The sequence below is a fragment of the Pangasianodon hypophthalmus genome, chromosome 13 (genome assembly GCF_027358585.1).
Source record: "Pangasianodon hypophthalmus isolate fPanHyp1 chromosome 13, fPanHyp1.pri, whole genome shotgun sequence".
Taxonomy (NCBI): domain Eukaryota; kingdom Metazoa; phylum Chordata; class Actinopteri; order Siluriformes; family Pangasiidae; genus Pangasianodon; species Pangasianodon hypophthalmus.
In genome coordinates this window covers 22,983,656-23,011,617 of record NC_069722.1, presented here as the reverse complement: position 1 = coordinate 23,011,617, position 27,962 = coordinate 22,983,656, and the positions used below count along the sequence as shown (strand labels likewise).

Sequence of the window (27,962 nt, the reverse complement as noted above, 5' to 3'; positions counted from 1 at the left end):
TAACTAAAATATAAAATTAAAACTTCGTATTTAGCTTAGCCGTGCAACAAGTTATAGCTTCGCTCAGTTCAAGCCAACTAAAAAGTATTAGAAATATTGTTAAGTATTATTTAGAAACATATTTCTTAATAATGTTCAGACGCTGACTAGCGTTAGAGTGATTTACGTTTCAAATTTCAAGCAGGCATAGTTTATAGCTACCCAAAGGGGTCTTTCGGTTGCAGGATGTGGACGTGGAGCGCATTATGACGCAACACCGGTGCACAGTTCCAATGAACACAGTCATGGCAGCGCACTTTTGCCTGGAATTCGCCCTTTGCGATGAGAAGTAGACATTATTCCTAAACTCTCCGTTTAGTTAGAGGTATCTGCTAATATTAATCTGTTTTTTTTTCATGTAGGTTATTATGTTTATGTATTTATTTATTTATTTCGTAGCATTGATGTGTCAAGTTCACGGAAATTAAAGTGCAGCTCACCTGACAGTGACAGCAGAAGGACTGGTGTAAAGTGACTTTTTGAATTTTATCAGTTTTTTAAATCAATTTAAAATACAAATCGGGGTAGAGTTGATTTCTCTGTACTGTCTGCCATTGTGGCATTTTAGTTATAAATTTCCTGAATTTTAAATGCTTCCCTACACATACAGTGCACTCTATAGAGACAGATGACAAATTAAAGGAAAAATGGTGTCTCTGTTATGATATGGGGGGCATTTATTTATTTTCCTGACATGCCTTGGTTGCACATGTCCCCTTAATACAATACAAAGTTATCCTGATCACTATTATCCCACGACGAAACCTTTCTCTCCTGATGGGAATGATATTGAATGTGATTTCTATTTTCTCAGTGTAACTTTTTTTTTTTTTTTTTTTGAATGTTCCTCCTCATGTAAATGAGCAATCTGTGTGAAATCACTGTGTAAAACACTTTCGATTAATTTATTTAGATGCCCGGTCCTTGCTGATGGGGGTGAGCCGGCTTGATGTGCTCTACCGAAGGCTCCTCCTCACCAAGCTCTTCATCCAAGGATGGGGAAAGCCAGAGGACCTGAAACGGTGTGGTGCTTAAAATAAATACATAAATAAATAATAAAAGGGGGTTCAGAGACTCAGTGTCAGGATCTTTTGTTTCAAGATCATTAGGATTAAGTAAGGGATAAAACACTTGGGGTGTGAAAATTATCACCGAAGCAAAGTTACCACTCCAAAGTTGATTATTTGGGGGAGGGGGGGGGGGGGACAACACATTAACTATCACATTAATTAATTAACAATTATTAATTTTATGTGTTTATAGTTACATTAAGTGTTGTGGAATGCCTGTGAAGCAAGTTAGTTCATGTTATCACTTGCGTTACAGCAGCTGTTTAGCATCTTGTTGTGTTACAGTGAAACTACTGACTGTTACATAGCGCTGACACTGGAGACTCCTTCCATAAATGTCAAACAAACACCATTTTCATTACAACAAACTGTCAAATAACAACGTGTTTTGTAAAAATCTGTTTATTTTTAATAAATCTATGAAGTATTTATAATGACGTGAGATGGAATTGATCTGAATTCCAGTATTGAATATTGGATGAAAAAAAAGAAGGAACAGAATCAAATTCTGTAACAAGCAATAATTTATTTTTGTTTTACTGTTAAGTAAAAAACACTTCGGGGGGAGTATGATAGATAACGCATCTTCACAGCAGCACAATTTAAACAGATTATTATTATTATTATTATTATTATTAATTTAATTAATTTCAGAAGAAGTGTAAGTTGAATTATTTTAGTTGATGTGTGTGTGAATCTCAGTAACCTGCTCCTGTTAATAAACCACACTTTACTGTTCTTGCTTTTTACACTGAGTTCAGTTTTGACCTTAAATCTTTCTGTTTTTCTTCACAGAATATTCGAGTTTAGGAAAATCATCGGCGATCGGGAAAAATGTAAGAACCTTGTCCCACGGGACTATCCAGTTTTTATCGACAAGGTATGTTCCCTCATGAATGAATAATTTGCCAAGAAGTTTAATTTACAGTTTCTTTAATTCCTTGTGTCTTTAATTCTGCACTGGGCTACGAGACTAATGGAGCTAATGAGTAATGTAAGTCTGTCTCGCCCAAAATGTCTTCCGTAATACGCACCCAAATCAGAATATTCTCTCTCCACACAACACTGGTATGATGATATGAGTGTTATGTCATTTTTAATTAACTGATTTTGGAAAATAGCAGGGAGAGTCTTTAATAACACACTTAAATTTTCATTTGTAGACTAAATTACAAAAAAAAAAAAAAATGGAGTTCCAGTGATCCAATATGGCCGCCACACGGCGTCTCAGCTACGCATCTCGGCTAACGTGGTTTAGTGGTGTATATAAATCACATCAGTAGGTCTAAGTGACATCACTGAATGTGGGTCCAAGTCAAAAATCTACAGGAAATGATAGACGTCAAATACGTCTTGGCAGATTGACGACATTGTGAGTGTGTATTTGCATGATGTTTTTATGAAACTGGCCCTGACACAAATGAAATGTCGCTGTTTGCAGGTGGAGGATCACTCAGACTGCAGAATTCACAGCGGCCACTTCATTTCCCCGCTCGAACACTTTGTCCCGGGCATTTTGCCAGCAGAGTCGGTGAAAGCCAGGTAGCAACGGCAATCACACAGCGTCCTGAAACAAAGACTTTGTTCTAAGGCCACTATTCAGTAGATTACAAGACGCCCTAAACTTATTTCCTTATAGCTTTCAGTTTATAGTTCCCAAAAAATGGAAGCAGCACAGACCGGTGTGTATCCATCTGGCAGGAACAGGAGATCACGTAAGTAAACGTTTTGTATGTTTAGTAATGGAGCTGTGATTTAGCATTACAATTACTCGTTTAACAGCGCAAAAACACAAAGGTAATAAAATAATAATAATAATATTATTATTATCAATAATTAAAATCACTTCACTGCTTCAGTAAGGAAATTAAAAAGCAATAAAAAATAAGAATCAAGTAGGGACATCACGAGCAATAATAACATTATTAATGTAAGTAATTAAAAACAACATGAGAAAAATAATAATGAAAGTAAATATAAACATAATATGCTGTAGAGTGGAAAAAATTTTAAGGAAAAAAAACAATATGAAATAAACTGAATCTGATAAACAAGAAATCATAGAGGAATGAAAAAGTATATAAAATAAAATAAAATTGGGGAAAAATTAAATATTAAATCAAATGAAAGTCTGAAAAACAATTAAAATAGAAGGAATCATATGTAATAGTGTTAAAAAAAAGTTGGGGGAAAAATATAGCAAGAAACCATATGAATAGTGTTCGTGGGAAAAAAAAAGTAAAGCAGAATAAATCACATGAAATTGAGTATAATAATTAAAAAAAAGTATGTAAAATAAAGTTTGGTTCAAATGTCCTTAAGGCTGTTTTTATTCAGTTTTTTGGGTATTAGAAGATTAATAATAAAGGAATACATAAAAATAAAAATACATGAGGGCTCTCGTGGTCGAAAACACTTCTGGGTGTTTGTGTGTGTTTGCAGTTTTTCTGGAGGAGGCGGACTCTCATGGCCAGACCCATGATCAAAGAGGCAGGAATGGCGTCCCTGCTGCTGGAAAACCCGTATTATATCCTTTAAATAGCACAGAGTGTGTTCTGAAGATTTCATTACATAGAAATCATTTTTCAGTTTCCTTGACTCTCAGTTGCACATGGATACAGAAAACCTAAAGACCAGAAGTGAGTGTTGAAACATTTCAAATTCCCAGCATGCATTGCCAATTACATAAGGCCGTAAAAGTCACAGTTATGGATGTAATCATGGTTTGGTGCCTGCCACGGTGATGGTGTTTTTCCCATTTGTTCATTTCCTTGCTGAGTGCCTATAGCAAAGCACCTCATGGCCATGAAGCGACTCTGCAGCCTTTAAACTGCCGTCAATTACTGAGTCATTTTTCACAAATACGAATCCAAAATAGTGTGTTGATGATGATGATGAAAAGTAGTATACATCCATACAGAGGACAAAGCTGAGTGTTTGAGCCGTACCAAGTCTTAAAACCAAAAAAATGCCAACGTTTTGCCATTAAAATCTTATCATGTACATCTGAACCGTTTTTAATATGTCTGGTAAACTTTAAAATGTCTTGCTGGATTCATAATTGTTTTTAAAGAAGGGTGTGCAAACTTTTGCACTCAGCTGCATGCTGTCACAAGAAGTCATTTTAGCAGGATGTTTATCTGAACAGCTAAGATAGATTTGTGTAAGGTTTAAATAAATATTCTTAAATCATGAGAGGCAAAATACTTCATTTGCTCGTATAACTGATAAAGAAAAACATTTGCATCTGCAACATATCGAAACCTTGAAATTTTTTATATATTGTGATATTGAAAATGTCATAGTTATTTATGAGTATGTTGTGTTTGTGTTGAATATGACATTGTGTGTGTGTGTGTGTGTGTGTGAAGGCGGTCCAGTCTGAAGAACGTATCTGACCTGTTTGTGATGGGCGGAGCTCTCATACTGGAGTCGGCTGCTCTCCTGCACTGGTTGGAGAGAGAGGGCTTCTGGCCGCTGGGCATGACCGGCATCTCCATGGGAGGCCATGTGGGTCCCTCTTCCAATCAGATACTACACTGGTGCTTACTGATATATTGATATTGCGATATATATTAAAATATTGCAATTTTTTTTATAATACGTATATGTGGGGTGGCTGCTTAACATGGTGACATGGTAACATTAGGACATTTTCTATGATATGAAGTTCTGAAAACTATAAATTACTGATTCTGGTTATCTCCATAAGTGAAAAGTGAGAAAATCATATTTAAATATTCCATTCCACTGACACCAGTGTACTGAGCACTTGTCTAAAAGCAAGGGATATTTACTGATTTCATTTGCTTTTAACTTAATATGAAAGAAATAAGATTTATTTACATATTTATGGTTTCTCAAAGTACACACTATGGACAAAAGTATGGGGGGAAAAACCCCAAGGTCAAAAATCATCAGAAGTCGAGGCTGTGTCTTCAGTTTTCTTGCAAATCACCCTTGAGATGTTCACATGATAATCTTAACCTACATTTGGAACACAGCCTCTTAGAGATGCTCAAGCTGTCTCAAGGGCTTCGAATTCCAGTTAAAAAAAAATTAGTTACAAATATATCACTGAATATTTTAGAGTCAGACGCTGTAACCATTATCATAGTTTATTGTTTAAATGATCTCCAACTGCAGAAATGAATATTTTAGTTCATTCAGGATCATAATGCATTACCGTGTTGTAATGAGCATGTTCACTCATATTCTGTTTGCTGTTATTTGTTGGGGTTTTTTTCCACACAGATGGCATCTTTAGCTGTAACCAACTGGCCCAAGCCGATTCCTCTGATCCCTTGTCTTTCCTGGACTACTGCTTCGAATGTTTTTACCACTGTAAGATATCAATCACGCTTCCTCTCTCTGTTTAAATGAAGTCTGCTTGCTGTGTGTTTAGTTCATGCCACAGTAGAGCCATTGGGACCTGAGCAGTTAGCTGTGTGTGAGAAGCATTCCTCGCTCTGCTCTTCCACAGGGAGTGTTAAGTAGAGCTGTGAACTGGAGGGAACTGGAGAAGCAGTACGCCATGCACGCCGTCTACGAGGACGAGATCATCCAGATGCTGGAGTACTGCGGGGTAAGAGGACGACCCGATTAGATCATAGACACATTCTGTCTCGTCAGCATTCCCGAACAGAAAGTGCATTTTCCCATTCTCACGTCTAGACGGACTCTTTCCGGATGGGCCAGGACTTTGTGCGGGACGCCCCGGGCAGCTTCGACAAACTCTCGAACGTGTCCCTGTCTCCCGAGCTGCTGTTGCAGCAGAGGGACGCTGGGGACCGGTTGGAACACATGCTGTCGTCCTCTGTTGGTGGCAGGCAGACACACATCGACGCACTTCACAGCAAGAGCGTGAGCCGCAGCGCAAGCCAGCGTCGCTCGCTGCAGCGGGAGTCACTCTGCTTCATGAAGGGGGTGATGGACGAGTGCACACACATCGCCAACTTCTCAGGTGAGGAGAGAACTCACAGGATGAGAAGAGTATTTATTATTATCTAGAATGTCTCCCTGTAGGTCTTTAGTGACCCAGAGCTTTAAAAAATGTTTGTTGTAAGATTTTGGATTATGTTTTAATGTTGGATGAGATATCTTGTCTAACACTAACACTGTGTCTGACCTGTTTGTCTTATGTTTGATATTCCTCTGTCATTTTTACTCAGTGTGTCCCTCTGCCTGTCGGTTTTTATACTGTCTCACCCCCACCCCTCTACCACCTCTCTATTTCTGACTTTCTTTCTCCCCTTTTACCCCTCTGACACTTTATATGTGCCTTATATCTTCCCCTCTACTTTTCTGACTGGCTGTCTTCCCCTTTACCCCTCTGTCTAATCCTCTATCTGCCCTCTGACTCTGACCTTTAGTCACACCTTCTAACCCTGTGACACACTGTCCAACTCTCGATCTGTCCATTTACCCCTCTGGTGCTCTAGGTGCCCTATACTCATTTGAGGTTCTGTCTGCCTCTTTACCCATCCGTCTGACAGTCTATCTGCCCTCTGATACTGTTTGACCCTTTGTCTGCCCCTCTGATGTTCTGTCCACCCGTTTACCCTCTGTCTGACATTTTATCTGCCCCTCTATGCCCCAGACTTTATATCTGCACCTGTATCCCTCTGTCTATCTGCCCTCTGACACTGTTTGACACAGGGCCTGACCCTCGATCTGCCCCTTTACCTCCTCTATATGTGCTTGTGTCTGACCCTAAACCCCCTTTTGACCCTCTGTCTGACATTCTACCTGCACATTTACCTCTCTGGTGCGCTGTCTGCATGTCTTATTGAAATTCTCTCTGCCCCTTTACCCCTTCTGTTCTTCTGTATGTCCCTTTATTTCATTTTGACCTTTTTTCTGCCCCTTTCCCCCTTCTGATTATCCTTCTGCCCCATAACCCCCCAACCCTCTGTTTGCCCCTCTACCTCTTTAGTCTGACCTTTTATCCACATTTCTGACCACCTTTTTTTTTTGAACTTCTAGTAGCACCTTTACCTCTTCTACTTTCTAACCTTCTGTCTGTTACTTTACCCTCTTCTGCCCCTCTGTTTGTCTCTCTCTGGTCTTTTATCCACCCCTCTACCCCCACTTCTGATCTTCTATCTGCTTCCCTACCACTGTTTGACCTTGTATCCACCTTTTTACCCTCTTTTTGACCATTTATCTGCCCTTTAACACGGTTTGATTTTTTTATGCGCCTGTAACCCTGTCTGTCTGCCCCTTTAGCCATCTAATCTCCTATCTTTTTTCCTTCCAGCTTCCAATCTGTCACTTTTTCTGTCCGTTTACACCTCTGTCTGATCTTTTATCTCCATCTCTGATGTTCTGTCTGATCTGCTGTTTTGCCCCTGTACCCCTCTATGTGATGTTCTTTCTGCCCCTGTGTTTTCTCCACAGTGCCGGTGGATCCCAATCTGATCATCATCATCCAGGCTAAAGAGGACGCCTACGTGCCTCGCTCAGGCGTGCGCAGCCTGAAGGAGGTCTGGCCTGGCTGTGAGGTTCGCTACCTCAACGGGGGCCACATTACCGCCTATCTGTTTAAACAGGCAATGTTCAGGTGGGCACGAATCAACACACACACACCTCACAATAGTACACAATAATCTCTGAAGTGTTTTACTCCTCTTATACCACAGCAATTTGCCAATAATTACAATTTTTAATATATTAGTGAACAAAAGGCTGTTTATAGTTGCTTTAATGTTATGGAACGTCTATGAGGCAAGTTAGTTTCCTCAACATCCTCTTTTTTTCTCTACTGAAGTTAATAAGACAAATAGAACATTAATCTGACCAATCAGAATTCAATCCTGTTATATTTTTTAATATGATCTTCTTAAAAAATCAGTATTTAGTTATTAGATCGCCGCTATAGTGGTCCACTAGGAACAGATGTTGATTACTATAAAATGTACTCATGTTTCTTTTCCTTCTGTTTTCTGATTCAAATCTGCAGACAGGCCATTTACGATGCCTTCGAGCGTTTTGTTCAGAAGTATCCTTTATTATTATAGCCACGGATCTGTGTTGTGCCAAGGACACTGTAAAGTAAAATTAATGCAACTAACATAACACACCAGGACTCACAACAGATCTGAAGCGAAACCTCTCTACACCGTGGTGCTACTGAAGAATGACTAGTGTTTACATATCATTACAGTATAACGTTTATAGACATTTATGAAATATGTCCTTAACCGCCCATGTTTGGAACGCCAAACCGCATTTCATCTACACCTTCTATCATAATTCAAATATATATATATATATATATTTTACCACCTCAGCCTTTTCTTTAAACCCCAGGTGCATTTATTAATCACAGATCACTGCCAATCCTGAGGGAGCATCAGATTATAAATCACGTTTTATGATTTGAAAAATTAAAATATTCTCATTTGCATTATTATTCTTTTTTATCCCTTGAACGATTTATTTCCTACATGTAATAACTACTTTTCCAACCCTTCATATTTCTGTATCTCAACTCTGAAATAAAAAGCACACTTTGAAGACTGACCTTATTGCTGTTTATCTTAAAAAAAAATAAAATTTTAGCTCTATACGAAGGCTGTCGGTCAAAAGAAACAAAACGTTCATCTGTTTTAAAAGGAAGAAAATAAATCCTGAGAATATTTTTAACAGATTAGACATTTTTCCCCCCAAAGAGTTTCTCCTAAATCTGCAGGTACGAGCTACTTTTACTTGTACGATTTGTTGTGAATAGAGCTTCGAATACAGGAAAGAAGGATTAGTTTGAAACTCGCTGAAAGACTCTACGGTAAAGCACTGATCCAGTGGCGACTGAACAGTGTGCGTGTGATTGGGAATGGCTCTCGGTTCAATGAGTGTGTGCACGGTTCATCTTTAATACACATTCACACTGTACACAGAGCAAAACACAACACAACTCTGTCAGATGACATTTTGTCCTTGAGAAAACTCCCACATGCTGCTCAGTTACCATAATGTGTGACTATAGATACAAAGTCTTTCATTGTTTAAATAGAAAGCAATATTAGTGCTAGTTCTATTTATCTATTATCTCCAAAATGCAATATTGGAGAATCGGGTTTCAGCCCTAAGAGTTCTTTATTTGACTCACTGGAGAACTCTATGAGGATTTCCCTTTCATTAAAAAAAAACTTCCAGATAAAACCATTAACCATCCAAATAACACTTGGGGATTTTTCATACATTGAAGTTGATGTTTTTTATATAAAAATATAATATAATTAAGCATAACCTGTTAAGTGAAGACATCTTCATTCTCAATGTCTTCTGAGTGAAATATTTCAACTATTGTTGTTTAGAGGATAAAAATGTGGTTGGAGGTTAAAGTTAATACACAATATTTATATCACATCCAGAAATAGATTTTTTTTAAAATAGTATTTTCACATACATTTTTTAAAACTTTTTTATTGTGATGATAACTGAAACCTAATACGCTAAATGTTGCACTAAATTTCGCTTTTGTACTAAGGGTAAACAAACTTTTGCACTGAACTATGCATAGACCTCTATCAAAACAGCCTCACTCTTTTTCTCTCTCTCTCACTCACTCAAAAAATTCAGCTTGTCATTTTCCGAGAAACAAGAAAGTGTCCTGAAGACACTGTGACTGTTAAAAAGCTCTTACAACCGAGACTCCTTCCATAAATGTTAAATAAATGTCTCCTTACAAAAAAACATCACCACATCAGGGATTATATGTTTTACTTTGATATACAACACATTTTTTTTAAAAATCTGTTTATTGTTGGTCTTAGATTACTTGGAGCGTCCACTGTACAAGTACACACCGTACAAGCGTCCACCGTACAAATATAAGCTGTTACAATATAAACAATAATGTATTAGAACAAGGGCATTAATATTAATCTATTGTTCATGTTATAGCCGGAACTACTTTCTGAGCCGGGCTGTTATATGAAAATAACGCACACCTCCTGACCAATCAGGTTCGAGCATCAAACCTCACTGTGATATAATGGTTTTTTTAGTATTTGTCACTGAAAATCAAAGGTCTCTGAAATACACTATGCATGTTTATGGGTAATTTATGTATGTTGGAATTACATGCAACATTCTTTTAATTTTGTGTCCAAAATTCTTTTAAATAGAAGAAATAAAATTAGGACAGTCAGGTCTGATCGAGTGGATTAAATGTAACGTTTCCCCAAACATCAAATCAAATCCGAATATAAATAAGAGTACAAATTTAAAAAGCATGTTTATGAAGTGCTCGTTCTCATCCCGTGTTACCTGTACACTTTGCCCACAGTCAATATGGCGGCGCGCGGCTGCATGTTTTAAAGCCTGCTGAAGCCATTTCGCCCTCAGTGTGCGTATGACCTTTGACCCTGCGCAAACGTGCCATCATGCCAGCCCAGTCCGCCATATTGACTGTTGTCTTTTGCCTTGAGAAGAAGATAAGCGAGAACATTTGCAGCGCTTGGAAAAGAGAAACAGTTTTAAAAAAATAAACAAACAAATCCGAAACCGCTTTTCCGTCGAGCTCGTAAATCAGCGCAAGTCCGTGCCGAGGGGGAATTTATCAACATGGCGAGGAAGAAGAGCAAACAGGCCGGAGTTGGGAATAAAGAGCAGAGTTTGTCGAAGAGCCCCGGCGGAGGAGGAGATGCAGGAGCAGCAGCTGCAGCCAGGAGCACTCAGGTAGCGTTAGCTCAACCGGCTAATCAGGCTAACTCAAACATAGGCTGAATTCCAAACGCCTTCCTGCTGGACTTATAGTTCACTATGTAGGGCGTAGAATCCAGTCTCGCGCATCCTGTCCTAGTGCGCGCATGTAGGGGATCCGGAGCTGTTTAGGATGCGGCTGTAGCTTCGCTCCATCGCTTGCTTACCTTCTAGATCTTTTATTTATAGACATTTTCCTACAGATTATACAGCTTCCTCTTGTACACAGTTGAACCTTTTGTAGCTCTGGAGTTTTTTAAGCCATAAAAATGCCTGATAGTTTGCACTATAGCGAGCAACATTATATTCGGGCGGAGCACCTTGCCTGCTACCAACCTGCAATAACTAAATCTGTTTGTTTATCCAAATCCAACATCTCAGATTTAACATTTTAACAATTTCCCTTTCTCGAGCTATCTAGACGAGTCGTTTATTCAGGACGGCCTTTCGTGCAAGCTGTAGAAAAAGTCGAAGCGTTATTTTCTTTACTCCACACCCGCATTCGTGCAAATCCCGCCTTCCGCGCTCGTTTGTGACGTACTCCAAGCCAGCTTGTTGATTGGATCATGCGAATGTCAGATTGACGGATTGATCTTAACCAGCCAATCAGGATGCACGAGCTAGCCAATCAGAGCGGAGCAGTCGGAAAAATGTTGGAATACGGGTGGAGGGGGGAAATAACCACTATCCGAAGCTAATGCCCTCATCGCTGAAGTCTAGCCCGTTTGTTTCTGGGCTGAATGACTTTTTGAATTTGTTGCTGCAGAACTTTAGCGGCTAAGTTTATTTTCGGGGTGGATAAAGGTGTTTATTGTGCATCCTTGCTGTACTTTCAGTTTCGCTCTAGCACACAAATGAGCAAGGGCAGCACAGAGAAGTCACTGCGTTCACATGGACACACTCACATTCATCCCACGGTTAAAGGGAAAGTCCACTCCGAAACACATTAAACACCTTCACACTCAGCTATCTGTGCTGCTTTCAGTGGTCCTGGTGCTGGCTTGATGGCTGGTCCTGTGTGTTCATTATTCCTGTCAGAAGTTAGGGTTTGTGCTGCTCTGACGTCACAGGGTGACACTGTAATTGCTAGTGCTGTTAGACCGGCGTTTAAAACGAGAACCGAGATCTCAATCGTAAGAAATAACGCTCAGGTTTTGTTCTCACCTAAAAACAAACGAGTACCAGTTTGTTTTTGCTCTAGACCTTTTGTAGACGTCCAAACGCTGGATTACGAATCCCAGAATGCAGTGCAAGCTGTACGACACTGAGCTGCAGCACGGATTCGAATCTGCAAGTTCACGGTTTAAGAGGTGACGAGTGTGCGATGGCATTGATGACGTTATCAGCGTGAAAGTTGAAGCTGATCAGTTTGTGATGTACAGAGTGTACAGACGAGCAGGCGACAGAGCTGGACACACTAAAGGACTAAAGCATTAAAGCGCCGCTGCATCACTCTCTTTAGGTAGAGCTGAATCTCCTCCTGCACCACTGTGAGCAGGTGGTTACTTTCAGTAGGAGACAAACAAAAGCAGCCTGCGTTAAAGGGAAGCACTTACTTTATCATCCTTTCTATGAAGAGTTGTGGCCTGTTGTACAGGGCTGGACTAGGAAGTGATGCGTGACATCACTGCGAACTAGGGGCGTGTCTTCTTTTTTTTTTTTTTGATTGACAATCTGTCTGAACATGAGCAGAAATCAGGAGATTTACACATAGAAATACATGTAAAGATGTTTAAATGTTTCTAACATCGTAGAGAGAGAAAAATACGAGCACTACTGAGTGATCTGCACGGATATAAAGAGGTGGGCGTGTCTACACGAAAAGAGCCATGTGTATTACAACGCTTGTGTAAAGACACATCATGGACGATTGCTTTGACCTTTATTATTATGTTGTTGTAAGGATTGTGTCAGCACATGCTGATGTTGATCATTAGCACGCAACATGTATGTAGTTTATACACGTTAAGAACACAGACGCTCAGCTAAATCAGCGTTTTATCGTTCAATTATTGTTTTAAACTCATTACTCATCCGAGAGCAGGAGACAGTATACACAAGCGCCTCCTGGAGTGTCTCCTCACTAAAGAAATCTCTGCTCCTGAAGAATAAGGGAGATTTTTTTTATTATTGTTATTTTTCTTAATTTCATATAAGGTGTACAAACTGCAGGATTATTTCTACATGTCACTTTTTAGTAAGTAAAAAAAACCCAGCGGATTCTTTGCAGATGCGCTTCTAAAATCGTGGAGCTATTTTATTTATTTAACATTTTTGGAAGGAGTCTCCAGCGTCAGCGCTTTGTAACATCAAGAGGTAAAAGCTCTAATTTTTTTTTACAGTTTCAGACTTGAGAAAGTCTTAATGACGGACTTTTGTAACATTACAAGCTTTTTTTTTTCTTTTTTTTTTCCCCTGTCTTGACTTATTAACTTCTGGGGGAAAATAAACGGCGAGGCTGGTGAGGGAACATCTGTTTATAGCTGCTCTAACAATCACAGACATTCCACAACATGTAATGATAAATGGATAAAATAAAATAAATAAAGATGTTAGGACTTTGCTGCAGTGTAAGGAAAGTAAAATACTTGGGGGTGCTTTTATAGGAAAATAAACCACTTCGGGGTGGTCACGGTAACTCTGTCATTGATTAATTTCCTATAACAGCATGCTCCCCAGATGATTTATTGCCTACTTAATGGATTAAACAGTTTATCCATCTTGTTGGATTAGATACTCATTTCAGTCGGTTTATTTTTAGTTTATTGAGCTCAATCTTTTATTAGCAGATTACAATAATATAATAATTTATTAGCAGATTAATGGGGAATTGGTGCTGCTTGTGATTTTCCATGAAATATAAAATCTCTTGTTTGTAATTTTCACGTGTTATCAGACAGACTAGAGAGTACAGTGAAAAGTGTATACGTCTGAGCTCAGGTCCTGACCGAACTCCTTCCTGCCCCACAGTCGGTGCACACGTGCTGCTTGCTGTGCCATCGGGAGTTTAAGGACTGGGGCTCGGGCCTGGCCAACGGGCTCCCGGGCCACGGCTCCAAGCTGGCCGACGCCGTCCCGGCGCTCTCACAGGCCCTGCTGAGGGAGGCGCCGGGGCGCAAGCTGGCAGACGCCGTGCCTTCGCTGTCGCAGTCGCTGCTGGGCGAGGTGCCGCTATGGATCTGCCAGAGCTGCCGCAAGAGCGTGGAGGAGGAGGAGCGGAGGGCGGTGCAGGAGCAGAGCGTGCCGGTGAGTAGGGTTCTGTTTATTAAGCACGTTTATTAAGGAAGTCATCTAATTTTACAGTTTTATATTTCTGGTACTAAGCGACACGTCCTTGTCTGTTTATTCACTAAAGCACTGATTCTGGAAACATTACCCATGATTCCACTAGAGGAAATTTGACTGTTGATGAGCAAATTGGTGTCTGTTCTGGTATCATCATATTTGGACAGGTTTGGATCCGGGTGTGTTGGATAGATCACTTAGCGCATGCGTATTCAAATAAAACTTTGAGCCGCATTAGCGACGTCCTTGTTTACGATGGTCCTGATAAGCAACAAACATGTCCGAAGTTACATTTCAATGCTTAACTATTAACGATAGCTACAAATGAGACATCAGTTAGTAGCGGTTATGTTTCATTTAACGCTTCATGTTATCACTTTTGACTAGTGCCATGAGCTCTGAACAGATGAGACCTCTGAATTGAACTTAAAACAGTGAATAAATGCTTAATAAATAATAATTAATAAATAATTCCAATCGACTTTAAACATTGTTTTTATAGCAGCATTTTTTTTTTTAATTAAACCATGTCATCAGTTTGCTAATCAGACCAGAGAGTGTGAAAAAGTGGTTAAATAATATACATAAAGCCACAGCAGAGGAAATGCTACAGAATCCGTGATAGTTCATGTGCAGGAGCTTCGAGTACAAACTGTAGGAAATGTTCAAGCGGGTTTTTCACGTGCGTAACGAAGACTGTGATATGATTGATGATTGATGCTTTGTTATTGTTTAGAGCACTGGAGCGCTTTTCCTCAGTGCGATGTGATGTGATGTGATTTCCCCGAAGTGACACACGTTTCATTATAAGATGACAGAGTGTCGCTTTCTGCCACGCTCCTGCGCTGTGGGGAAAAACCAGTTGCGCTGGTCGCGTCACGTGACACGGACGACGGATAGACTTGTGCTCAAAACAAACATCGCATGTTAGCTAGTGCTGCTCTGTAATAACTAAACTAAATATCAAGATTAGTTTGAAGCTTATTATTATTATTATTACATTTATTGCACTTTATTCCGCAGCGCTGTTGAATTCTCGATTCTGATTGGTCGGAAGGTTTCGATTCATTTTCTGTAACAACAGCTCTGACAACAGTTCAGGCTGCGAATCACAGGTTTATATTAACGTGCTCGTTCTAACATGTTATCGTTTCTATAGCAACAGCTACAGTATAGCGGAGGCTTCACGTAATCATATTAAAAAACGTGTAATTATTGATAAGATGAAGTTTTCTTTATCATTTATGGAAGGAGTCTCCAGTGTCAGTGGTAAAGATGTTACTGTCAGTTTTCTGACACTTTGCGGTTTCTCGTTAACGTCACAAACTGCGTTATTTTTGTCTTATTGTTTAATAAATAAAGAATTGTAATCGCTAGCAACTTGCTGTGGTATAAGAGGAATAAAACACTTCAGGACGCACTGATATCGGAAAAATAATAAAATGATACCCAAGCATTACTTTATCAACAAAAAATGAAATGTTACTGATTTTTTTTTTTATGTCAGTAAAGAAAATATAAACCGTATTAAATAATCAGCCACTTTTCAGACATCGTGAAGTCTGTCACGTTTCACTTGCAAAACAGAAGCAAGCGTGACAGTCAAAGATTCTCTGTGATGCTCGGCAAAACTTCGCAGCCAGTTTCCTTAGAAAACCTCACAAACCGTACCTGAGACCACAGATGCCTTTTTATAAAGCTAACGGATGTCAGCTGGAGTTTAATACTGTTTCCTGCTCTTTAAAGTGTATTATTTTTATGCAGAAGCAGTTAATTTTCTTATATTTGCAGCATTTCTTCACATATGTGCCTAAGACTTTTGCACAAAACTATATAAGCTATATATAAAAAAAAATGTAACACTGAAAATGAGAAATATTTAAATATCTGCTTAATTTCAATATCACACGGGCCGCTTCCAGTTTGTAATTATATTAAAAAAAATGTAATAATGAAGTTTTGATATCAGTAATAGCTCAGAAAAGCGTATTGTGACGTAATTTATCACAATATGGATAATATTTATATCGTCATGTCGTCACGTTCATTATATATAACAGTGTAGTATATTAATATATTAATATTTTACAATACACTACAGTGCAGAAATCATACATACTGAGGGTGAAAGTGTGCACATGATGCTGAGATGTGTTACTAAATCTGTGTGTAGTAACTTCAGCTACTTAACCGTGACCATAATTAAAGAGTGATTAATTGTTTGTCATGATGTGCATGATACAGATGTTAAGCACAAACGCTAAACTAAAGCCAAATCATTTAGTATTAAATCGCAAGGTATTTCAGGAGCACTGTATTTAATCCTCTTATGATTTATTGCTCTGTGTGGGAGAAACTAAAACACAGCTATAAACTGCTCGGGAGGCTGGCGTTGACAGTTCAGACCAACGTGAAAAGCAGCCCTGTTATTTAACACCCAGATTATAATGTTTAGTGCCTCCATCATCATCAGCATCATCATCATCATCATCATCATCATCCTGCTTCTTAAAATAGACAGAAATTGCACTCGTCAGAGAGACGGCGGTGTAACGGATGCTGCTCCGTGTGTTTGTTAAATGCACTCAGTTTTGTCATCAGTATTTTGGGACTAAAATAAATTATACAGTGCCGCAATCTACAAACAACGAATGATAGAAAATAATATGAAAGTTTATAATTTTTTAAATTATTTTATTTTAAAGAAGTACAAGAGTGCAAAAAATAATTTAATATATAAAAGTAACATACAAATAAATTGGCAATGAAAGTAAGTCAAAAAATCATAGATATTATATAATAAATTTTAAAAAATATATATGACAATCTTATATCAAAACTATCCAAAAATACACTATGGATAAATTGTGACATCTTTATTTTTATTATATCTTTTTTTTTTTTTTTGGGTAATGATAAAAGGAATGGACCTTGGAGGCAGCTGGTTTATTTGTCTGTCTCTGTTTGTTTGTTTGTTTGTTTTGCTAAATCTGAAATTGTAAACTTTGCACGGATCTCTGACACGCGCACACACACACACACACAGGTTCTTTTTTAATTCAGCTCTACTCTATCGTGAGTATTGAGAAGAAAAAAAAACGTCTTGTGTTAGTATTATGGTATGATAGTTTTTGCCATATCGCCCACCCAGAGTGAAAAATATGTTTTAGCTTTTTCTTTTTTAAATCAGTGACAGATGGAGCCTGATGGATTTGTTCTTGATAATGTGTTCCAGATCTTTGGTGCATAAAAGCAGAAAGCTGTTTTCACAAGTTTTCTAAATTTCATACATTGAATATGGAGACCTAACCTTTACTCATCATTTATCAGGAATCCAGAGATGTATCATGGTTAAGAAATTTAAAAACTAGTTAAAAAAAATTATAGTCAGTTCTAATGGAAAGCCGGACAGACATGACCACTTTTTTTTTTTTTTTTGGTAGTGTTTACACTCTGATATGTGTTTACACTCCGATCTTTTTGGAAGACAGTTTCTTTATTTTTGGAAAATTATGAAGGTGAAAGCTTGAACGTGGCACACAGAAGAGCGCCAGAATTTCAAAAACCATATTGCAATATCGTGAACCGTGATAATTATATGATATGATTATTGTGACATCATAATAATCAGCACTCACTCATTTTTCAGTCAAATAGCTTAAAGATCTGTTTCTTCGCTCAGGCTAAAATATACCTGTCAATCAAACGGCGGACACGCCCATAAACATTACAGCTTGTGGAATGCAGTGTGAGTGTGTGTGTGTGTGTGTGAGTGTGTGTGTGTGTGAGTGTGAGTGTGAGTGTGTGTGTGAGTGTGTGTGTGAGTGTGTGAGTGTGTGAGTGAGTGTGTGTGTGTGTGTGAGTGTGTGTGAGTGTGTGTGAGTGTGTGTGAGTGTGTGTGAGTGTGTGTGAGTGTGTGTGAGTGTGTGAGTGTGTGTGAGTGTGTGTGAGTGTGTGTGTGTGTGTGAGTGTGTGTGAGTGTGAGTGTGTGTGAGTGTGTGTGAGTGTGTGTGAGTGTGTGTGAGAGTGTGTGAGAGTGTGTGAGAGTGTGTGAGAGTGAGTGAGTGTGTGAGTGAGTGTGACCATTCATTCTTTCATTGTGCTGTAATGGTTTGTACCAACACGCCTTAAATGCCTTTCACACATCAGAGCATCCAAAGTATCCAAAGCAATATGACAATATTATTTACTGACATGATAAATTCTGTCACAATATACTTTTCTGACATATCATCTATTTTGAAATTTATTTTGTACATTTTTTTTTAATTACAAACTGACCTGAAGTGCTAAATATTTATTATTGTTTTGAAAAAATAATATTGTTTTTAATTTGTTTGTTAATAATGACAATAATGCTTTCGAGAATCGTGATATGATATTTTTTTTTATCTTATCAAGACATGTTCATGTCCAGACGTTTGCAGCTGAAGCTACGACACTGATGTAGCGAACAAATAAAAATTTCACCCAAGTTTTATCTCTGAATATACGTATGCCTCGGCACTGCATGCCGCAATCAATGTATTGTAAGACCTGTTTCGATTTACTGTAATCTCTAGAACAGTGTAACGCTGGAGTGTAGCCATCCATCTTGGACAATATATCATTTTATCCTCTTGGCGTCGCTTCCAAAGGTTTAAAGGATGCAGATGCTGTCTTTGAAAATAGCTTATTTAAATATTAAATGATAAAGTTTAACAGCGTTTGGGCTTTGAGGGTTTTGGGTGTGATGAAGAAGTTAGTGATGTGGCAAAAAACATCACAATATTTGAAGATTTCAGTGACACATGATATGTATATATAATTTTTCTAAGCTTTGGCTAACGAAGCGCCAGCTAACGAAGGGCCACTACAGGTTCAGAGATTTTTGTTTAACATTTCGCACTTCTAAAAGCACAGGAAGCTGACGATAATGACTTCCAAAAGTTTAGCATGATTTTATAACATCGCAGTATTTTTGTTTCGTAGCTACATTAGCTTCATTGTACAGAAGAAGAAGCAAATCATCAATCATCTAGTTTAATAAACTAGTTTTGGGGTTATGAATTGTACGAATTGCTTCTTCAGAGATGCTTGATATAAGCACATAATATACAATACTACTGGTACATCAACGTGCCTGTGATGAATATGAATATTATCCATGTTGAACATAATGCTACTGTGTGTTGTATATGTGTTAAGCTACAGCTCTGATACAGAGTTTTGTGCACCACTGGAGGAGAATCCATACCACAATCCTACCAGCGTGTTCAGTGGTGTAAAAGGGCTTGATAACGGACGTGACTCTTGCTAGGTGATCTTAACCAAACAATGGCTTCCTGAAAGCACACTGATTATTTACACTCCACAGCCGTTCAGTGGAAAAGGCTAAACTTCCGCCTCCCATTTCCAGTTTTTATGTGCACGCTGTTCCACTGTGCCGGCCTTTGATTTATGAAGCCGTTCTCATGCGTTAGCGCGGCTTGCTCACACTCACCGTGCTTTTGCGTGTACAGAAAATTTGAGTCATTGTACCTGCAGGTGACTGACATTTCAGTGTGTGTGTATGTGTGTGTGTGTGTGTGTGTGTATGTGTGTGTGTGTGTGTGTGCGCGTTTTGCAGGCACCGCTATCCCACTCGTCCTCATGTAAGTCGCAGAATTGTGGGAACGGTTACCCAGAGCAAAACTCGGTGGACTGGGATCCCAGCTCCTTCCTGTCGGCCCGGAAGCTCTCGGGCCTTTGGAACTCAACACACACGAACACGGGAGCTCACTGCAACCACGGCACTGCTACTCACTCTCAGCAAGGTGTGACCTCCCTCTGGGTCTCTCTCTCTCTCTCTCTCTCTCTCTCTCTCTCTGTGTCTGTCTGTCTGTCTGGAGCTTTGTGTTTAACTGTACAGAGTCAGAGTTTAGTCTAGTTTATTATGCAGCACACCACTCCTAGTGTTCATTATTTTCCTGGAGTGCTTTATGGAGTCCAGTGTATACAGCGTTGTTGAATTCTCGAATGTGAATGGTCGGAAGGAGTTAAATAATTATCCATAACAGCAGCTCTGATAGTAATTCAAATCACAGGTTTATATATCAGTGCGCTTGTTGGAATACATTATCGTTTCTATAGTAACAGCTAGCACAGAGACTTGTATAGCGGATACTCAACATAAAAGGATTCAGAACGTATGGAATTGTCGATGTGGTTACGGTTTTTTTGTGAGGATTTATGGAAGGAGTCTCCAGTATCAACGCTTTGTAACAGTTAGAGGAAAAAAAGCTGTAACCTTTCGGACATCTTCAGGACAGAGGAGTTTGCATATTGTAGTTTTTTAAATTTAACACGAAAAGCTCCACAGCATAAAAAGTAACTATAAGTGGATAAAAGTATGACATCATTCTTTAATAATTATAAATATGTATACTCTTTGGACATTTGGTGTGGCATAAGAGGAATAAAACACGTCATAGGAAAACAGGTTATAGGAAAATATTGAGCTTTGGTGTGCTAACAGGAACTCTGCTACATCACACCATCCCGTTGTTGATTATTTTCCTAAAACAGCACACCCCCAAGTGCGTTATTCCCTCCTAACAACATGAAGTCTCTATGAGTAATTATTACTAAAGAAGTGATAAATACATTACAGTAATAGTATAAATGATTCGATTTTTGTTTACTTTGTATAACATTAGAAGTAGTTCAATCTTCAAGACATATGATGTGCTTTAGAGACGGCATTTCTCTCAGAGCTGCTGTTCTAGAAAGTTCAACACCTTCTGGCCAATCAGAATCAACCATTCAGCAGCGCTGTGCTATTCTTAGTCATAACAGGTCTAACAAGGTTATTATTAGGTTATTCTTTACATAATAAATTATTACCTCCTCTCTGCTATTCTACTCCGGCCCTTTCTGGTCTATTTTTATTCCAGTCTGTCCTCGTCCATTCCAGTCTAATAGAAGATTATCTATTATTAATTTTTCCCCCAAAATAATATTCCTGTGGTTTTTCAACCTAATCTCACATTTATCTATATTCCATATAATTATTTATATTATATTCCATTGCCTTCTCTTGTGGTGTATAATATTTTATTCAAGCCTATTGTTGTTGAATTTCAATGTCTTAAAGCTGCATAGTGGAGCTTCGTCTAGATCTGTGGTATTATCCCTCACTGTCTTTCCCCTGTGGCTGCTTGTGGTTGTAGCAGGCGGAACGGCAGGACCAACCTGTCACGATAAAAGATCGTCTCACGAGGCATCCGGGACCAAAGTGTGTCCCTATAGTCACCCAGCGTCCCCCAGTGCCACATCCACCGCTACACCACTCTCTACCTCCGCTGAGCTCTGCAAGACCTCGGCCAAGCACTTCAAAACCATGTGTAGGAGACCAACTCCTCCAGGTATGCACGCACACACACACACACACACACACACACACACACACACTGACTAAATTTAATTATATAAATATAAACTGCAGTGATCGTCACTTTCTGCTCCTTTTCTCAGGTGAAGCGTTTCACCCGAACGAGCAGCACCAGCCGTCGGCGGACCTGTCCGTTCCACCCAACAGCCCGACGGGTCTCTCTTCTTCCCAGAATTCATCTCTGCTGCCCCCCTCCACCAAACCCACATCCAATCAGCACGCTCCGTTCACTCCGCTAGCACCAAACCTCAGCGCCAAGCACTCGGGCGGGCAGGAAAAACCCAGCACCTGCAAAAACGCCAAACTGAGCTCCTCCATGATGGGCTGCAATCACCCGTGTAACGGACACAACACCAACGGCGCCAGCGCAGCCTCCACTAACGCAGCTCATCTAACAGCCAGCACGTGCAGGTACGCCCACTGTGGCGACGTACTGAGAGATCTGGGAAATTTTGCTGTAAATGTTTGCTCTTAGTACTTGTGATTGAAATAATTCAGTGTAATTCTTTGACCTCACAAGATTTCTTTTCTGTAGCAGTTCAGTACATTTATGAAATATTATATTTTGACTACAGATTGTTCCAAAAGTAATGTTTTTTTTTTTTTTTTTCCATTTCATTTAGAATTTTCCGTGTTTGGCAGTGTAAAGTGACGATGGCTGGGCCGTGTGTGTTTGTCGTGTTTACAGGGACCAGGCGTGTAAAGGGCACAAGCTGGTGAACGGTTCGTCGTTGTGCCAGCAGGCAGCGTGCGAGGGGGACGAAGTGGAGGACGAGGACAGCGGCTCCGAGCGCAGCTCCTGTGCCTCGTCTTCCACGAACCAGCGTGACGGCAAATACTGCGACTGCTGCTACTGCGAGTTCTTCGGACATAACGCGGTAACAGAGCTGCACTCAGATGAACTTTAGTGGCACATGAGCAACATTCAGCCAGAGTCAGGCCAGGGTTAGATTTGTCAAGGGCTGGTAGTGATGTAATACTCCGTCCAAGTTACACTTGGAATTATGATAGGGGAGCTGTTTTAGGCCCTCTGTTATTTAGATGTTCTCTGGAGCACTATTTCAGAGTTCCTGAGATTGAAGTGATTATCTGAATTAACAGAAGTGCTCGGGGTGGATTATACCGCCTCAGGAGATCAGCAAGATATGTCTCAAACTTCCTAAGCAGGACTTTTTAATGAATGCAGAAGATCTAAACTAGAAGATATAAACTAGCGCTGTTTTTTTCCCTTCTCCAATACAGTACATCATAACTAGAAGCAGAACTTATTACCCGTTAAAATTAAAAAAAAAATCACTGACATTTCGTCCTGCAGCCCCCTGCAGCTCCCACGAGCCGGAACTACGCGGAGATCCGAGAGAAGCTCCGCTCGAGGCTGACTCGTCGTAAAGAGGAGCTGCCTCAGAGGCAGGACCTGGACCCGGCTGTAACGAGCGCCATAGATCACCGGGACGTCGATGAGCTTCTCCACTTCATCAACTCCACAGAACCTAAAAGGGTCAACAGCGCCAAGGCCGCCAAACGTGCTCGGCACAAACAGAAGAAGAAGGTACGGCTTCTTGAAGACATTTGAATCATCAGTGAGGCACAGAATATACTGACAAACAACGGGAACAATACAGAAGACACGCGTTAAACTTGAATACACACATCAAGTTTTTATATAATGCCAATTTTAGTATAGAGTATTAATCTTTCCTTTTACATGCCTACGTTCTGTCCAGGAGAAGGAGCGTGCGCAACAAGCAGGCAGCGAGCAGCGTTCGTCCTCTTCTCCTCAGCCAGAGGCGATGGAGGAAGTGGAGGAGGAGGAGCGTGCTCCAGACGGTGAGGCTGGCAGGCTACTCGAGTGGCCTCAGCTGGAGCTGGAGCGCGTCAACAGCTTCCTAACGTCTCGCCTCGAGGAGATCAAGAACACCATCAAGGACTCCATTCGCGCCTCGTTCAGCATGTACGACCTCAACCTCGACGTCAGCGACTTCCCCAAAAAAGCCGCCTCGCTAGAGGGCCAGCGCCTGCTGCCTCACCTCAACGGTTCAGCGACTGAGCCGCAGCAGATCGACCTGGACCTCGCGCCGCTCTCGTTTAAAAACTTTAAAAAGAGCGTGAAGATTCTCCAAGGCCTTACTAGCGAGAATAACAACAGCAGCCCCCCTCCCACCGCCGCCCCCACCCCCACCCCCACCAACAACAATAATACCACCGTTAACACCGCTCCTGCTCCTAACGACGCACCCAAATCCAAAGACGAGACCAAGAACACCACGGGCAACGCCGTCAAAACAAAGAAGGGCAAGAAAAACCAGCGGCAACAGCAGGAGCAGGCGTCCCAGGAGCAGCAGGCTAACTTCAAACCAGCTAAAGCGACATCTGGAAATCAGGAGAAAAGCAACGAGACTGAGAAAGGAGCCAGGGGAGGGTGCAGAGGAGCCCCGCAGCACGGGGAGAGTCAGAAAACAGGGAGCAAAAAGGTAGAGGAAAGCAAGCAAGCCTCCAAGCACAACGGCAACGCAGCCTCGAACGGGAACCATCACTCGGGTTCCAGCACGCAGAGGGGGAAGAATGACAACGAAACGCGAAGCAACAAATCGGAGCACGAAGCAGACGGGAAAAGCAACTCAAACAACGTAGTCAACTCTCAGAACTCGCAGCAGCAACAACAGTCCAAAGGAAAGAATAAGAAGAACAAGAGCAAGACGGAAAAGTCCAGCAGTGCTATTGGTAATCTAACTTTTCTTTTACGGTTATGGTTTCTGTCTCTGCCTTTTGATTAAGCCACAGTGTTAATAATGATTTCATTCTGACCTTTATAGCCTTAAATTCTCTAATAGCTTTTACATCCAGAGCCTACTAAACTGTAGTTTCCTCCAGAATTTCATTGCTTTGCTTTCAGTCCAGCAAATTCCTCGTTCCAGTTTTAGAGAAAAAGATGGATAGATATTTAACTCGTCACTCTAACTGGATAGATGGTGTCCTCAAGTGTCCTTTTGTAGGGCTGATGTCAGAGGGGTGCTGGTTTTCTGCTGGTTTTTTTCCCACTGTTTGGTGGGAAAAGCGCTGTGAGAAACAAGATCCTGAAGTTTTTGCCTCGTCTGCATGCTGTTTCAGATTGATGGAGCAGAAGATATAAAGATTTTTTGGCTCAGTCCTGTGTAACATTTCGGAACAGCAATAACCACAGGGTTGCGTATTCGCAACAAATGAGAGCCTTCTGATTATTTATTTCTTTATTTATTTATTGAGATTTTCTTGCTGTAGCACTCTTTGTTTCTTGTTTACTGATTTATCGATCGGTTAAATCTGGTGTCCTTTGAGAACCCTTGGTTTGCTCCCTAGCTGAGAAACTCAGTAGTGTTCTGTCTGCTTTTGGCAGTATCTAAACAATAATTCTTCTTCTTCTTTTTTTTTTTTTTTCTTTCTTTGTGCCTCAATAGACGACGTGTTCCTCCCGAAAGATCTGGATCCGACGGAGATGGACGAGATTGATCGCGAGGTCGAATACTTCAAGAGGTGAAACTTCATCTACAAATAAACGTTTTTTTGCATTCAGGAGTGAACAAATCACAAATTCACGGAAATAGCAGGGAAAAGCTCTAGCGTGTTGCCCAGAAACCTAACAGGCTCGACGAAAAAGTGCTAGCTGACGTAATGTGATAAGGAATGGCGAGCTAGCTGGCTTAGTGCCTTAGCTGTGTGTTCCTGATTCTGAACTGATCATCTGTCATCCGTGCATGTTCATTAATCCGCCTAGTAAAAACAGTTCAGATCCCGTACCAATGTGTGTAGTGCAGCGAGCGGTGGAACACGAAATCTGCTTGGCCAGGAATACTGATTTGCGCGCTCCTGACACTGACCTGCTGACGTACTTGTGCTCATCTTTGTGTCATCGTGTCTCCCTCCAGGTTTTGTCTCGATTCAGCAAAACAGACGCGACAGAAGGTGGCCGTGAACTGGTCCAACTTCAGCCTGAAAAAGATGCCGTCGAACGCAGCGCAGTAACACAGCACGCACTCGCACACATACACAAACACACATACACACACACACGCCTGGATGATGGTAACCGGAGAACCCCCAACTTCCCAATAGGACTCGACTCTCTTGGCCACCTGATTGGTCACTCTAGTCTGTAGCCACTGTACTCCTGATTTGATTGGATGGAGGTCGCCGCCTGTCTCTGCCCCTCTCTCAGTACGCCACGGGACCTCGTCACACAGTCTGTAATCGTCCAGAGTTTTTACTGTATCTCTTAGTAGAGCGGGATCACTCGCAGGAAACCTCATTGCTTCATTTTGTAGTGTGTAAATAATGATTTTACAATAAAAAAAAAGGTTTTAAACCCCAAACCATGGCACACCTCGGCCCGTCAACCCACAATGTCTATTTATTTATTTCTTTTTTTTTTTTTTTTCCAAAAGGTACTTTTTATTCTGACATGTGCTCATTGACAAATACTGCAGATACTGACAACATTACAGAAATGACATTGGGTTTTTATAGTGAGGACAGAACTAGAACGACCACGTGCTTTACTAATCGCAGTGTCGTTACTAATAATCACGTGTGGAGGGAAATGTTCTGGACTTGTCTGTATCAAACGTCTCACTAGGAGCATCACGTAATACGTACGTTATATTTATTTCCCAGCATACGTTGTTTTATCCTGTTCACTACTCGCAGTAGTTTATTTTTAAGTCGGTCACGTTCCGTAAATTACGATGAAATGTGTCACGCTGAATTACGATGAAATAGTTTATTTTTAAGTCATTCATGTTAAATTATGATGAAATCTATAATTTATGCTATATAATAGCTATGTCATATCCCTCACCACAACTTCTCAGAGACTCCACCTGATTTTAGATCAATATCAGAAGTGCCAATATTTACGGTGTAGACATAGCATTTTTGATTTTTGATCTCCTTCGTGCGGAGATACACCTGAAAACTACCAAACATGAATAAAAATCAAGGAAGGGGAAAGGATGCAGGATGAGAAATGCTTGTTTGCGGTTTCTTTCCTCCATTCCGACTTTATCTACTACGTAAATTCTTGTGAGCCAATAGAAATCAAGTAGGCGGGGCTGTTGTTTTTTTTTTTGGCCAGAAAATTAAAACGGTGCAGCTTATTATGAAGTAGCACTCGCACCAGATTTTTGCCTCTCTGGGGGTAAAAAAAAAAAAAAAAAAAAAGGATGATCATGCGCTAGTAAAAGTCATAAAAAGCTGTTTAATTTTTTTCTGCCTGTGAGTAGTTGCTCTGAGACGTGTGATAAATACAAGCCCGGGGACGTGAAGTACTTACAAAGGTTACAGTGTGGGACCATGTGAAACATATTTGCCCTTATTATGAATACAATTTCTGAAGTTGGACAAATTTAAAAGAAAAAAAAAACAACAAAAAAAAACACTAATATATACAGCGATGGTGTATCTAATACCTGTGTCTAACACTTTCATCACGTGAAATCCTCAAAGAAAAGGGAAAAGATGGACAAGACTTCCCTTGCATGCCGCTCCAAACTGACAGTTGGGTTCCAGATGAGCACTGACCGTTAGAAGAGTTCTCCGATTTCAGTCTTGTCTTTGTGCTCCTGAGAATCCTCCTCTGTAGTTATTCAGCTGTTCGGCCGCGTGCCGCTCGTTCAGCCTCCCTCTCTCTGTAGTCGCTGCTTGTTGTAGTTTGGCTTAGACCGAGTTCAGATGGAAAAAAAGACAAAAAAACAAAAAAAACAAGAACTTCCTGTCCCAGTGTTTTTCTATGTCACGTTTGGTATCGAGGACCTGTTGTTATTTTTTTTTTTTTCTTTTTACTTTACTGTTAATGATCTTCAGCGCCATGGTACAACACTCATGACGTTAAGCCTGATTATCGCTCTGCACGTGTGTGTGTCGCCACCTTCATACCTTGAGTAGACAAATCTTAAAGAAACGATTCTGTTGGGACCTGGGAATAAGATCGATGACGCACCATCTCTTTCTTCGCTTCGCTTTGAAGGGTCGAGATGAAAAACACGATGGGTTTTTAAATCTGAGCTGTTGTTTTCCTATTCTACATCTCTGACGCTATCCAGGTTATATTGAACTAGGAGACATTATTTTAAACGTTTGGAATGTAGATTTATACTATACCATTAAAGGCCAAGTGTATGTTGGCTTTTTTGTTTTTTGTTTTTGTTTTTTTTTTTGGTTTGTTTTTTTTGTTTTTTTTTTAATTATTCACTTTTGATACTGTGAAAATCTTTCATTCAGAAAGATTAAAACATGACAGTTTTGAAAAAAAAGAAACAAGTGTCGTGTTTGATTTCTATCAAAGTTCAGGAATTTTTACATTAAAATGGTGTAGCATAGAGGAAATAATTGGATATGAATAACAGGCAGTCAACTCCAGAATTATTGGCACCTTTAAGAGAACAGGCAAAAATGATTGTACAAAATTTTCTAAATCT

At 40.1% G+C, this 27,962-nt stretch overlaps 2 protein-coding genes across 4 annotated transcripts; both read left to right on the top strand.

Moving 5' to 3' along the window:
* Window positions 1-204: 204 nt before the first annotated feature.
* Window positions 205-8,633, top strand: abhd18 (abhydrolase domain containing 18). 2 transcript variants are annotated; one of them, XM_053239116.1, is made up of 14 exons: window positions 261-364; window positions 439-505; window positions 953-1,061; window positions 1,905-1,989; window positions 2,551-2,651; window positions 2,749-2,824; window positions 3,552-3,638; window positions 3,723-3,748; window positions 4,481-4,619; window positions 5,364-5,453; window positions 5,593-5,694; window positions 5,784-6,072; window positions 7,509-7,671; window positions 8,071-8,633. In XM_053239116.1, the coding sequence occupies exons 3-14, from the start codon at window positions 970-972 to the stop codon at window positions 8,126-8,128; spliced, it is 1,308 nt and encodes a 435-aa protein (XP_053095091.1). In that variant the 5' UTR covers window positions 261-364; window positions 439-505; window positions 953-969; the 3' UTR covers window positions 8,129-8,633. The 2 variants fall into 2 exon arrangements, with proteins under 2 accessions (XP_053095090.1, XP_053095091.1); XM_053239115.1 differs by lacking the exon at window positions 439-505 and having other exon boundaries at window positions 205-364.
* Window positions 8,634-10,451: 1,818 nt separating this feature from the next.
* fam193b (family with sequence similarity 193 member B) lies at window positions 10,452-26,955 on the top strand. Of its 2 annotated transcripts, none has more exons than XM_026947094.3 (10): window positions 10,452-10,793; window positions 13,788-14,063; window positions 19,711-19,897; window positions 21,296-21,487; window positions 21,597-21,924; window positions 22,202-22,391; window positions 22,829-23,062; window positions 23,238-24,234; window positions 24,948-25,023; window positions 25,416-26,955. In XM_026947094.3, exons 1-10 carry the CDS (start codon window positions 10,680-10,682, stop codon window positions 25,510-25,512), a joined length of 2,691 nt encoding a protein of 896 aa, XP_026802895.2. In that variant the 5' UTR covers window positions 10,452-10,679; the 3' UTR covers window positions 25,513-26,955. The 2 variants fall into 2 exon arrangements, with proteins under 2 accessions (XP_026802895.2, XP_026802893.2); XM_026947092.3 differs by having other exon boundaries at window positions 10,453-10,793; window positions 21,293-21,487.
* The last annotated feature ends 1,007 nt before the right edge of the window (window positions 26,956-27,962 follow it).

Excerpts from the sequence above, each read along its gene's own strand:
- fam193b (XM_026947092.3), top strand. The coding sequence starts at position 10,680 with ATGGCGAGGAAGAAGAGCAAACAGGCCGGAGTTGGGAATAAAGAGCAG. Across the intron at positions 10,794-13,787 it reads CTGCAGCCAGGAGCACTCAG|TCGGTGCACACGTGCTGCTT; the intron begins GTAGCGTTAGCT and ends CCTGCCCCACAG. Across the intron at positions 21,925-22,201 it reads CTAACAGCCAGCACGTGCAG|GGACCAGGCGTGTAAAGGGC; the intron begins GTACGCCCACTG and ends TCGTGTTTACAG.
- abhd18 (XM_053239115.1), top strand. The coding sequence starts at position 970 with ATGGGGGTGAGCCGGCTTGATGTGCTCTACCGAAGGCTCCTCCTCACC. Across the intron at positions 1,062-1,904 it reads AAGCCAGAGGACCTGAAACG|AATATTCGAGTTTAGGAAAA; the intron begins GTGTGGTGCTTA and ends TTTTCTTCACAG. Across the intron at positions 3,639-3,722 it reads TGCTGGAAAACCCGTATTAT|GGATACAGAAAACCTAAAGA; the intron begins ATCCTTTAAATA and ends TCAGTTGCACAT.